Source organism: Pleuronectes platessa, chromosome 20, assembly GCF_947347685.1.
Source record: "Pleuronectes platessa chromosome 20, fPlePla1.1, whole genome shotgun sequence".
Classification (NCBI taxonomy): Eukaryota; Metazoa; Chordata; class Actinopteri; order Pleuronectiformes; family Pleuronectidae; genus Pleuronectes; species Pleuronectes platessa.
The window spans coordinates 17395723-17408854 of record NC_070645.1 but is presented as its reverse complement, the minus strand read 5'-3'; the positions used below and the strand labels follow the sequence as shown (position 1 = coordinate 17408854).

The window sequence follows — 13132 nt, the reverse complement described above, 5'->3', positions numbered from 1 at the left end:
ATCGTCAGTGTTTGTCCTCGGTTACTTTTCTGTGGTGAATTCAACCGGTGATCGAGTTAATACACGTTTAACTTCTCCCTTAAGTGACTTATTTAAATATTTGTACTTAAAATGTCCTTTTGCCCGTCTTCAATGACAGGTAGCTGATAGTATATTTAAGGATATCACAGAAACGTCTCCAGTGGGGACAAGTAGCTGCTACTGGGCCAAAAGGGGAATCAGGCTCCTTGTGTATTTGAATAGCTCTTAATAAATCCTTCAAACTTTTATAATTAAAAAACTTATCATCCTTTTTTGACTTCACTTACACCTTCAATGTGAAGTTCAGGTCAAACCACATTGGTATTCAATCGTTTTTTACTCAGAACATAAATGCACTCGCAAAGATTTAACAAGGTTATTTTAAAACGGAGCTCGTTTTCAATCCTATGTCTTTATTCTGTGCTTTTGCAATAGAGGTGTATCTGCTGTGAAACTCACAGTGTAAATATTGGACTATAGATATTTTATTAATTTGTTCATTCAGCCCATAAACGTATTTTTCATGCTAACTGTCTTGGTAATGGTGAATATTCTGTCAGTACAATCAGTTCAATTCTTAATGTTTAATAATCAATTACTTTGCTTACATATTTTAAATCACTGGGGACGACTCTTTGTTTGGAAGGACAAATATTAAGAACAATTAATAATCAACTTTACTACAAAGTTCAGAACTATAAATCAAAGATAACTGTTAACTATTTGATATTCGATAAACCTTCAACAATAAAAGCAGCAGAAACCAGGGTCACAAAACCACCATTCAGAGGAAATGTACAGTTTCTAGGTCATCAATTGCTGGTTTGATTCCTCGCTCCGCCCGCCCACTTTCCCTTGAGCAAGACACCGAGACCTTAATTGCTCCCAATGTGTACGAAGGGGAAAAGTCGGCCTCTGAAAAGAAGGTTCGTCTGCTCAGTGATTTTTTACATTTAAGTGTCGAAAGTTGCTTAGTGTAGCATTTATCATAAAACTTTAAGCACACGGATAAATCCCACATCGGTGCTTTTTCTGTGGGACAATGGCTGGTTTATTAACCTGTCACACACACACACACACACACACACACACACACACAGAGGTGAATGTAAACCCCTATATAGCCCTTGGGCCCCTGCCAGAGCCTCGGCCGGGTGCTGCCCATCTCTCCGGCTCTCTCTCCATCCGAGTGGAAGACGACTTGGATCTCGTGGAAAATGCTGTATCGGTTTGAATGAACATTAATACTACACTGAATGTAAAGAAATAAGAAATAGAGCTCATAGAAGATTAACTTGAGTGTCAATGGGGAAATCCTGCAGTTCTTTAAAGCAGCATTGTTACTCACCCGGAGCCTCTTTTGGTTTATATTAGTTTCTTAATGATCTCCCCCCCCCCCCCCCCCGATGCTCCTAGAAAAGGCACAACCGTAATTGAGAGAAATATTAGAAAGTGTTCACTCAGTTACCTTCGTCTTCATCTTCATTTAGTTACCTTTCAAGAAGAGCTGCCCTGGGGAAATAAAAATTTATGCTACTGAAAATGCTCGACTGGTTTTCCTGTAAAAACCAAGATCCTGTAGTGTCATTAACTTTTAACACAGCGGCACCGTTTATAAACTCACCACCGACTTATTTCACCTGGAAACACAGCATATATTGGATTTGTGGTGGTGAAGGTAAGACACAGTAGTTCCTGCCACTTCTTATTTTATTTCCTTCAGTGTTTAGCATCCAGCAGAACTGGTACAGAACCAGTGGGAGTTTGACCAGCTGCCTGTGGGCGCTCAATGATCTTTGAACAAAGTTTGAATGAACACTCGAAACCCGTCAGTGACCAATTACAGCGAGAGCAGTCATTTACTTAAGTGACGTTCAAACAGCACGTCCGCCCCATAAAGATCCCATTACTCCCATATCATGTTCTTTTTCCCCGAGACTCACTCAACTCAACGACCCGCCATCACACTTTCACAGCCTCTCCGCCTGGTGACGTCTTTTTCATTAGGCTGAGTGGATTCTTTAAATCCCGAGGTTTATATTTCAAAAGCTTTAATAGGTTATAATTGCTGAGTGTGAGTGGCCTGTGTTCTCTCGCAGTCGATTGAGCTAACCAGAGTTAATCTCCACGACCTGGACTAATGTACACTCTGCATACTGGGAGGCCACGAGGATGAGATGTGAGTGAAGTCATCAGATAAAACCAGTTCGGCCTTTATTCTGTGTTAAATTGAGTGTTCAAGACGACATCTTTAGATTTCTTTGTGTACTTTATTAAATCATAATATTTAAAGGGTTTATACAGACACTTTTCTTTAGCTTTTTTTACAGTCAGTCGATCGGAAGACAGCCTCAGAGCCTCTGTTGTGTTTGCCTCCACTAAAGAGCCGGATTAACATTTAATAAACAAGTGGTAATTACAGATGAGATCTAGATTCTCACTCAGTCCATCGCCCACTTCTCCAAACTCTGCACTAAATCCATCAAATTCATTTGGACAAACTATTGAAGATTCACCTAAACTCTTGATTCTTTACTGAATCCATTATCTCCGCTACACATCCAAGGCAGTTACAGGTTTTCAAGCTCAGCCGTGTGAAATGACATTTAAATACACTAGTTCAGGAGATTTATTTGGATCCGTGTCAGATTACACACACTCATAGACACCAGTTTCCTAAATATGACAGATTTCTTTCTTAAGATCCTGAAATATTCCCTGGGAAATCAGTGTAAATGAAATATAAACCTTTCCATGTGTTAAAGATAGTTAACTCCTTAAGAGGCGGGTGAGATTCGCCTGAATCGCCTGTCTGAGGAATACCCAAAGTAAATTGAAAGCTGTTTTTGAACCATTTGGAGAACATGCATGGTCTTGGTCTCTTTTGAAAGGTAACATTCTGAACTCCCCAGCCCAAAAGAATCACTCTAAGTGCTACTGGCATTGAGTAAGAGCAGTTTGAACACAGTGAAGTAGAAGATTTCTATTTCCGCCTAAATATTTGTTGGTGAACAGATGCCTGCAGATGACTCTAGCTGGGACTTACGAGCTGGAAAACACAATGGGACCCTAGCATGAAGCCTTGACCAGGCCAAGTTACATTTTGATAACAATACCACAAAAAATGAATATTTGACAGATTTTTTTTCCTAATGGCATGTCTAGGTGTTTTCCAAGCAATGAGGACGAGTTTCCTGCCTCCTCCTTCCACCAAGTGCCGTGATAATCCGTCCGGTATTTTCTGCGTAATCCTACGAACTAACAAGTAAACAGACAAAACCAAACACCAGTGACAATATTTACTCCCTGGCAGAGGCATTCATGTCAATTACACAATAGTTTGCAAACATTAGCCACCACATTCTACTGGCCACAATACGGTTGAGTCAGAGAACCGAGTCTGAGTTATTTTTTTCCGAGAGGAGCAGGACTGTGTTATTTCTGTCCCTCTGATACTCGTCCTCTCTAAATGGAAATACATTCCACAGGTGTTAAACACTGCGTCCGCCCTCGGTGCTGGCTGTGAAAGGAACCACATTGTTTGTGTTAACCGTTTGCTGTTAACATATTGTCAATACCGAGCGTCTCAGGGAACAGACACACACCGGCTGTTGGACCGCGGCCCTGGATCGAGTGCTGTGGGACGAGCAGCGCCGCTTCTGTCCCCGCACGTTACTAATTAGTCCCATTTGCAGCACACGCCTGGGCCGCGGCAGAGAGTGACTTTGACAAAGTGCCTGGGCTGGAATACACTCTAAGCTGCACACTGCAAATACTGCACTGGCGATTAAGTGGCAAGAAGGGCTAATGGTCAGAGGGGGAGGAGAACGCGTCGGACCCAGTGTTGGGCGGGTAGCATCCCGGCTCCCTCTCTCGCCTTTACTCTGGTTCTTAATCCCAAATTGAATCTACAAGGTGCCCTTGGGAAAAGTACTTAATCCCCGAACAGCTCCAGTAACTTCCGAGCAATGCATACCGTCGGCAAAAAATACATAAGTTGCAGCACCTAAAGGTGTTCGGCTAAGCCACATGTTGTAATATATATTGATTGATAGCGTGTCGTTTGGTTTGAAGGTGAAGCAGGAAATGCTAATGCTGCTGAGGACCGCGTTCTAATTGATGGCAGGCTCAAGGAGGATTGAACAGCTGCTTCCAGCGCCGTAGATCCCGGCGATGTGGCGTCTCCTCTTAGAGACAATTATCCACGCACGGTGACGCCGTGGAGCTGCATGCTAACAAACCTCGACAGCAGGAATAACAAAAGAACGGAATTTAGTTGGTCGGAAATGCCAGGTACCTGAGAGAGAGGATGAATTACATTCTGAAGGGCGGGGGGGGTGTTCAGCCTCTCAAGGCGACAGGAGGATATGACAGGTGCTCAGGCGATGGAGGGATGAACGGACCGAGCTTTGTCTGGACTCGAGAATCTAATTAGACTGAAAAACGCTTGAATAATAAAGGGAAAGGCCACGGAACAATCAGTGTGTGCTCGCTGGCCGCAGCCGGCTGGACACACGTGAGACTCAGACTTTCTGAGGTGCAGAGGGGCGAGCGGCCGGGCTGTGATCAGCATGTGATTAAGATATCAGCCGTGGCCTTTTTAGAATCACGTGGCCTTTTTCTTCTTTGCCTTCATGTTTTTAAGCTGGGTGTCGTGGGGGGGGGGGGGGGGGGGGGGCTGTGTGCGAGACCCTGTTGTTGTGGCGCCCACACTAAATCCAGAGCATTACAGCTGAAGGCTAGATATAAATCTGGCTGCCTCCTGCTGTTCAGACAGGTAATATAGAGAGGAGGGGGGGGGGGGCAATTTTTTTTCATTCTAATCACAAACACAACAGGGTCGTGTGTGTGTGTGTGTGTCGACGAACACACTTCCTTTCAACTTAGTGTTACAAATTATAGCTGTTTATGTTCTATGTGCCGGTTGAATTGCGTCTGTGCTGAAGCATCATGGGGTCCTTTCATATATCTCGGCTGGGTCGTACCAATCACCTATATACACGCACATATATCCACATTTATAGACCCTCACACCCCCGTAATGTGCAGTGTGGTGACCGATGTGACCCGTGATTAGAGCGTGATCCTTTGAATGTCACCCGGTAATAAACCACCTGTGCCGGGGGTTTTATTCCCTGTTTGTGTGGCCTGTTTTTTTTGTGTGTTATGGGATCTATTCCTTTGTAAGTGGACCGCCCGAGGCTCCGGCAAATCACCCGGCGCACCCTTCATGTTTGAGTGTTCATCACCTCCATCAGCACCTCTCATAGCTGCACGGCCGAGCCAGAGGGTTCCTCCAAAACGTCTGCTGCCTTTATTCCGTCTTCTTCCCCGAGACAAATGTCAACTATCTGGGCTTTAGCAGGGGGAGCGTGGCCCACCCGTCTGCCGCCAGTGTTGTGGAGACAGCTAGATAAATGCACGGCTACAATGCGTCTGGCTTGCACCGGAGGCGAGGAGTCACGGGCGCAGAGGCGAGGCTGCGCCGCTACACCGACAGAAGGATTTTAATCATCGCCTCTCCCCAGGAATGACACCAGCGCCGCACGGGGTAACAGAGATAGAGAGCGGGGGTGGGTGGGGGGGGGCTGGCACCCGGCAGACAAACAACAGCCTTGTAACATCGCCGGGTGGATTAGCAGCCGCGCTCTGTGAGGAGTGAGCGCTCCTGGCCAGACGGGAACAGAAACATGTCGCTGTTTTTCCTCCTTTCTTTGTGTCTGTGCTAGAATCAGGATTCATGGCATCATTAACCACAACCAATATCTCTCAGGCGCCAACACACCCAAGCTGATATTAAATAAGTATATCAGTTGTGTTGTTAAGCCTTTCTGTGGTTTAGTGGGAGCAGTCTTTTGTTTCACCGCCGGCTGAACAACCTTTACATCTTTTTATTTCACCTTTTAGGATAGCATGCTTTGCCGCTGTCATTATAATCCAGCCATTACCCGGCTTCCTCCTCAGCCTTTACATCCCCCGAATTTCAAATGAAGCCTCTTTCAAGTCTAGACATCCAATCCTCCGGCCCCGTGGTGATGTTGCAAGGAGTTGAGAACAGAAAAGTTTTGCTCTGTGTGTTTCTACCGAGCATTAAGGGAGCCGTGGCGGACTGGCGGCTTAAAGAAGCCTTTCTGAGGCAACGTGGTAAACAGGGTTCACAGGTGTCACGGCAGCAGGCTCCAGAGCAGTGGTGGTGCTCTTTAATTGGCTATAAGCTTGCACCGTGGAGGAGGCAACAGAGAAGTGATGAATGGATGGATGAAGGGAGGATGTCAGGGATAAACGGAGCAGACGGGCAAATATCCACCGACAGATTCAGAATCGTGAGATGTTTTGACTTTGTGAACTGTCGTGTTTTCCCTCCGCGGCGTGAGAGCGTCCCCACTGTTCATTATTAGAAGCAGGGCCTGAAATGGCAGGTCTGGTAGGACAACCGCCATAGATTATTGCTTTATTGACCACAGCCGTCCCACTGTCGGGGTCTTTAGATAAAAGAAGTGGACAGCTCACTGTAATTTAGCTAACTGAGCCATTTAGTTAAAGCACTCATTAACAGTTCTTAGCCAGAGGGGCTGTAATGACGTTAATAAAAGATGGCTCAGAGAGAGAAAATGAAATTGTTTGTTTTCAAGTACAATGAATTTGACGGTCAGGAGGCATCTTCATTATTCTCCAGATGTCTTTTTCTCGATTTGTTTGTTGTTTTGTTCCTGGATTTAATTCAGAATTGTAAGTGTGTGTGTTACTTTGTTTTCCAAGTACTACTAATGTTGTGGGGACATCAATGTGTTTACACAGTCACGTTATGGGGACTTGTCTTCCTTATAGGGACAAAAAGCATGTCCCCTTAACCTAAATCATAAAATGTTGATGTGTAGATATATTCATGTGATAGGAACTGCATAACTTGACAGGGAACCTATTTTTATTACATTTTTATGATGTTTACTTTGACTTTTTCAGTTTGGTCCGTGTCCCGTCCACTCACATGGAGGAGGCAGGGTTTACGATAAAGGTTATTGGGTATCTGTCATGTTGAATGAGAATGGTGCGTGTTGAAAAGTTGAATGAGTTTCAAAACAGTTTATCAACTGAATAACTTCTCATCTCTGGGTGATGATTGGAAAATCCAGTCAAGCAAGGTTCCGTGATATGTCGACTCGAGTCCTTTGAGGTTTTCAATAATGTAGCTGAATGCAGCTTTGAATAAAAACAAGGTTTAATCTATTTCATCTAAGAATTCAAATGTTTGTGATAATTCTACGTCCGAAGACAACAAAGTCAAGGCCGCAGCTGCAATTCTACGTCATTACAAATTAAGTATATTGGGTTTTTTATTTCCCTTTCTTGTGCTATTGGACCTCAAATACATGTCAAATTTCTTCGTAATTTAAAGGATCAAGAGAAATTCTTCAGGTGCAAAACTGGAAGCAAGAGTTCCCCCCCCCCCTTTTGATCTGCTTCATCAGGCTGTGAATACGATAAAGCCACGAAAAATGTTTCATTTATTCAGGAGCCGTGTGCGGCGGCTTTGTGAGGCTTTTAATGAGTAATCTTCCACGTTCTGTAGGAATCTTTAATAAGTGCAGTTTAATGAATGAAACACATTGTGTGGCAAGTCATTAACTCTGAAAGCAACAGTGATTGCTTTTGAAGGATTAGGGAATTTTTCTTTGCATTTGAATGCGCGGCGATAATTTTTTTTTAAAGAATTATCATGTTTGTAGATGAGAGATAAAGTTGAAATTCAAAATAAATGTCATTAATGAAAAGATTATTTTAGTGTTTAGTGCATGTGTACTAAAAACATAGCTGAAAGCCGGCTGGTGTATTTGGCAGCTCAGGTGGAGACAGCTCCAGACAAATGTCAGTGATTTGATGTCAGCGTTGTCACATCTCTGATCCTCCTCTGATACAGATGGAGCGTGACAGGGGGACTGACGGGTGACACCTCGCTCGGCGGCTGAAATATCCTCCTGCTTGTGCTCTTTTCTGTGACATTGTCTTCACATTAACCTCATCACATGTCAGAGCGCTAAACTGTGTGGAGTGACAGCACATTGCCGGGCTCACCAGCCACTATTCATTGCTGCTGTGTAAATAGACCCCCAGCCATTACGGACATCCCCCATTAACCCCCCCCCCCCCCCCCCCCCCGAGTCGTGTTCTCTTATAATTGCCACTTGAGGGGTCTTTCGTGAACAGGTTGCTCCCGGGTCAGAATTCATATTGATGAATATGAATAATCTCCCAGTACTTACTACTGGTCGGCCAGCTAATGTGTGTATTTGGCTGGAGGCTTGGTGTCTTTGAGAACATGATATCTCAAGAACACCTTAAAGGGATAGTTCACCCAACACGAGCCGTATGGAGGCATGTTGTGTTTCTTCTGTTATTTTATTTTGTCTGAAGATCTGCACTGTTTACCCCTGAAACTCTGTGGACTCAATCACCTCACCCATCCCCCTCCTCGGCATAGGGGTAAGGAGCTAATGAGTGAATTTTCATTTCTGGGCGAACTATCCCTTTAAGGGGAGCGCCATCAATTTGGCACAAAGGTTCAGTTTGACTGGAGGATGAATTGATTAGGTTTCAGTGGTGGAAGGACAAGGCCGTGGTCTAGTGAAGGCAACATCTCAAGGAAAAACCTTCAGGGAAGTTCTTTGAATTTGATGCAAATGTGGAATTGTACTTGGCTGGTCAACGGTCAAGGTCATGGTGAACTTACAAAACTTTATTATTTTGCATTGTTATCTAAAGAATGGCTCTAGAGAATCCTTTCAAATATGAGAGTAATGGTAACTAACTGATTTGATTTGAGTGGTCATTGGTCAAAAGGTTTTGCTCTCCCATGTTTCTGGCTTCTCGGACATGATATCTCAAATCTGCCTTCAGGGGATTTCTTCAAATTATGACCAGTTGAGCCCTGGACTCCAAATAAATAACCATTTAGATTTCAGAGTTTAAAGGTTTGTATAATACATGTGTGTATGCTGACTTTGCACAGGCTGATGAAGGCGTACAACCACAGGGTGATAATACTAGTCGTTTGATCCGGTTCTAAATATTCTCTGTTTTGCTTTTGTATTAGAAACCAACAGTGAGCTGGAGACATTTAAAGCTCTGCGGGGAATAAAAGTTCAGAGAACAATGAGTCTTATTGATAGAAGTTAAACTAGCAAAATGCATTTGAAAACAAGAAGGAACATAACTTATTTATGAACTTTTTTTTCTCTGGACCCCAGGAGGTGCTTCTGCAGTTGGCAGTGGATTTGTTGAAATTTTGAACAATAGAAATTTTTATTTGATTAAAAACAATGTGTTGAGTCATCTGTGAGCTCAGAGAGAAAACTGGGTGGTAAAGAAAGAAGAGACAGTAGTTTGGTATTTTAATGGATGTTAATCTGACTAATAACGATGGTTTGAAACCCCTGAATCATCTCCTTCTCCCTCTGTGCCTCTCTGCTCAGGGGTCATCAGAACAGCTCTGCCCAACATGGACCGGGAGACGAGGGACCAGTACGTGCTGGTCATCCAGGCCAAAGACATGGTGGGCCAGATGGGAGGCCTCTCCGGCACCACCTCTGTCACCGTCACGCTCACAGACGTCAACGACAACCCGCCTCGCTTCACTCACAGTGAGTCTCCAGCCACGGATCGTCCCTGTAGGGTCAATTAAACTTGTCTTAAAGCTGCTCAGCGATCGGAATCAAACCGGCAGCTTGTGGCTTCGTTTGCAGTGTTTTTTGTTTTGGTTCCAGCCCAACGGTTCTTTAAAGAGTGAAAAACACGAGAGAACACTCGGCTGCTGGGTTCCACTCTCAAAAGGAAGTCACTGGAAAATATGATTGTATCTGTAACAACACTGTAGAATAATTTTCCTTTTAATCTGTGAAAGTTAAACAGAAAATGCTCATTACAGAAGCAAAACGCACTCATTAAGTCCTCATCATTACGGAGGCCACGTTCCCTAGCCCCGTTCCCCGTTTCTCTCCATAACTTCCCTCGATTTGTGTTTTCGACTTTGTGTTTGGACTTTTTTACGACCAAATTAAAAAGCTGCCGTCCTGCAAGGTGTGCACACCCCCCCTGCTTTGCTCTTCATCAGAGCCGGGGGGCTGCTCCGGCCTTGGATACCAGGATCAATCAGGCTCCGTTTTTGTTGTTGTCAGCCTATTTCACAGGCCGCTAATGGGTTCCAGGCCGAGCTTCAGGATTCAAAGGCATGCGGTGCTTCTCATGATAATCCGAAGCGCCGGCAATCGGGTTTACTGCTGATAGCCCCGGCCACCGTCTGGGTGGTGCTCTCACCACTGGACTGCCGTGAAGCCGAGTCAATTTGCCCAGGAGGAAAGTCAGGTTCAAGCTCGCACAACAAGTCATCAATGGCATTTTTAACCCGGTGTTGTCACCCTGCAAAGTAGTTGTGGGTTTGGCTCCTGCTGTCACACTGGCGGGGTCGTGGGTCAGAATCGATAGACCATTACAGAGCATCAGAGCTGATAGAGTCCAGGAGCTACAGCTATAGTCCTCTGAAGAGACGAGGGGAGAGGAGCCAAGGTTAGATGCATGAGAGGACAGGCAGAGGGAGGGTGTGTGTGTGTCTGTGTGTGTGTGTCTGTGTGTGTGTGTATGTGTGTGCGCACAGGGGCAAGACGGAGGGAGGAAAGCAATTTTTTGGTCTTTTAAAGAGCTGCTATTCCACGGCAAATTAAAAAGCCATTATAAAGATTACATGGCGGCAAACAATGTCAGGCAGATTAGCATTTAGACAGTGGCTGAGGGAGACACTGTGAGGAACACAGAAAGGTCTGGTAATGAGCTCTACCATGGTGATTGGGAGATTATGATTATGAATATGATTCCCTGCTTTATTCTTATAAGAGTACTTTAAATCCCAGGGGTCAGACAAAAGCTCTGGAATCACAATGGAGAGGTTCGGAGTAATAGAATCTTCGAGTGGACGTTTCATCCTCTGAAAGGTCCTGAAAGGATCTCGCTGTGACTCCTGGTAATTTTCTTTCGCACATTTTCATTTTTTTCTTTCGGTTGAAGGGATAACCCATTACATCCAGACGGCACTTTCTGAAGTCCTGCAGTTAGCTGTATATGTGCCCGTCCGGCTGATTCCAGCTTTAAAAGTTGCAGAAGCTGGAGTTCTGCATTGCATTCCCCACTGCCTGTGCTGCAGAATGAAGAGAAGGCAAAACCCCTTTACCCCACGTGTGTCACTGCCGCTGTCGCTCGTGTTATGCAACATGAATTTGAGGAGCCACGCGAGCAAATCAAAGCTGAAAGGGTGTGAAAGAGAAATCTCAGCCGCCTGAAGGTGAGCTGCTGGTGAAACAAGCACATCCATTACCAACATCCGCTTCTGTCCATTCTCTTCCAGAGAGCTATCAGTACACGGTGCCGGAGTCCCTGCCGGTGAGATCGAGGATCAAGGCGGCGGACGCGGACATTGGCTCCAACGCGGAGATGGACTACCGGATCATGGACGGGGACGGGCCTGGAACCTTCAACATCACAACAGACGATGCCACACAGGACGGGGTGATCGTCCTGCTGAAGGTGAGACGTGAACCACAAACTGCTTTTCAGGGAAATAACAGAAAACACTCAGTCAGACTGTGAATGGAGCCGAGGGTGAATAGTTGTGTCAGAAGCTGGAACCTTTGGACCGCGACCCTCTGCCTGTATTTGGCTCTGAAGCCTCTTTTCTGCAAGTCAGTGAGACGTAGGAGAAAATGTTTTCAGGCTGTTGGACAGAGCAGCTGCTAAGACATGGAATGTTACTAGAAATGTAGATTGGAGCCGTGTGATGACTGTTAACTATGTAGTAGTGTATCTAGGCCTGGGCAATAAAACAATATGAATAACGATTGCATTATAAATGTCATCAACAAGCAAAATGACATAACTCCATTATAAAATGATATTTCGCCTGTTGCGCAAACACAATCTTCACTCAGCAGTAAAAAAATAGTCTTTAAAATATAATAACTTTCTGACATTTGATAATTATTGATATCAAAGGGGATTTAAAGACAAGTCCTGCTATTTGTGTGTTATCCGTGTCATTATCGAATCCGATGAAACCAACAATGAATTGATCGCACTGACTAATATTCCCTGTGAACCTAGAACCTAATATACTGGGGCTTATTCTTCTGAGCCGTGAACCTTCTTTGTTGTCCAGGAACCATTAAAAATACATCAGCGAGCCGCACAGCTCCACTCTCTGACATTTAACTTTATTACTCTGATCATGGGCTCTGGAGTCCTTGTTTGAAACCACATTTTAATTCACTAGATCTGGATTTTTCATCTGGATCTTCGCCAAACTGCACAAGACTCATCGATACCAGTCGCCTAAATACCTAAGATTTTGTTTGCAATCAAGATCCATAAATATTGAGAAGTGCCTGATCCTGCAATGTTAAAGAAAGTTGAAAATAGGAATCCTGGATCCGCCCCCTGTTCCGAATCTGCATCCAACTTTATAGAGTTTCACATAAAATCGGTTGAGTGGTTTTTGTGACATCCTGCTAACTAACAAACACTGATTAAACCCTGTTGTGCAGAGGAAATTACATATCTGTGGACATTCATCTTCAATAAGAACTAATGGAGCTAAGAGCCACAGACAAGACGGTCAAGATGGACTCTCACGTTATTGCTTTTGGTTCCTGCAGCGTTTCCCTCAGAATTAATTCAACCTCATCGTGAATGTAATTTCTTATAATCAGGAATTGTCCAAAAAAAATACAACATTGCCACCGTTTCACAAATGCTTGATCCAGTGAGATCTGTGAGCTCCAGGCTGCTTGATGCTTGTTTACTGGAGGATATCAGTGGAGCTGCCTCTCCCAGTTCCCCATCTCTCCCCTCCATCCGTCTCCCTGTGTCTCAAAGAGTCTCCTGCACTGTCGGATTAAGTGATGATCACTAATGACAAATCAACAGTGACCATCTCCAGCGGCTCGGACAGAAGTAGTGCGGTCACCGGAAAGGTTCGATGCCCGAGCGGCTCCGTACACTCCGCTGTCTACAGAACCGACACACAGCGCAGAGATCACAGCTGTGATTGATGACGGGAACAGAGAGACTC

General features: G+C 44.6%; 1 protein-coding gene across 2 annotated transcripts in view; it reads left to right on the top strand.

Annotated features, from left to right (window-relative positions):
• cdh7a (cadherin 7a) overlaps window positions 1-13132 on the top strand; it is an 82897-nt gene that overhangs the window by 41249 nt on the left and 28516 nt on the right. Inside the window, exons 4-5 of one of the 2 annotated variants that reach the window (XM_053412488.1) lie at window positions 9492-9659; window positions 11414-11592. In XM_053412488.1, coding sequence (XP_053268463.1) covers window positions 9492-9659; window positions 11414-11592 — 347 coding nt within the window. Of the gene's footprint in view, window positions 1-9491; window positions 9664-11413; window positions 11593-13132 lie in introns of both variants that reach the window. The other variant, XM_053412489.1, reaches the window with a different exon arrangement.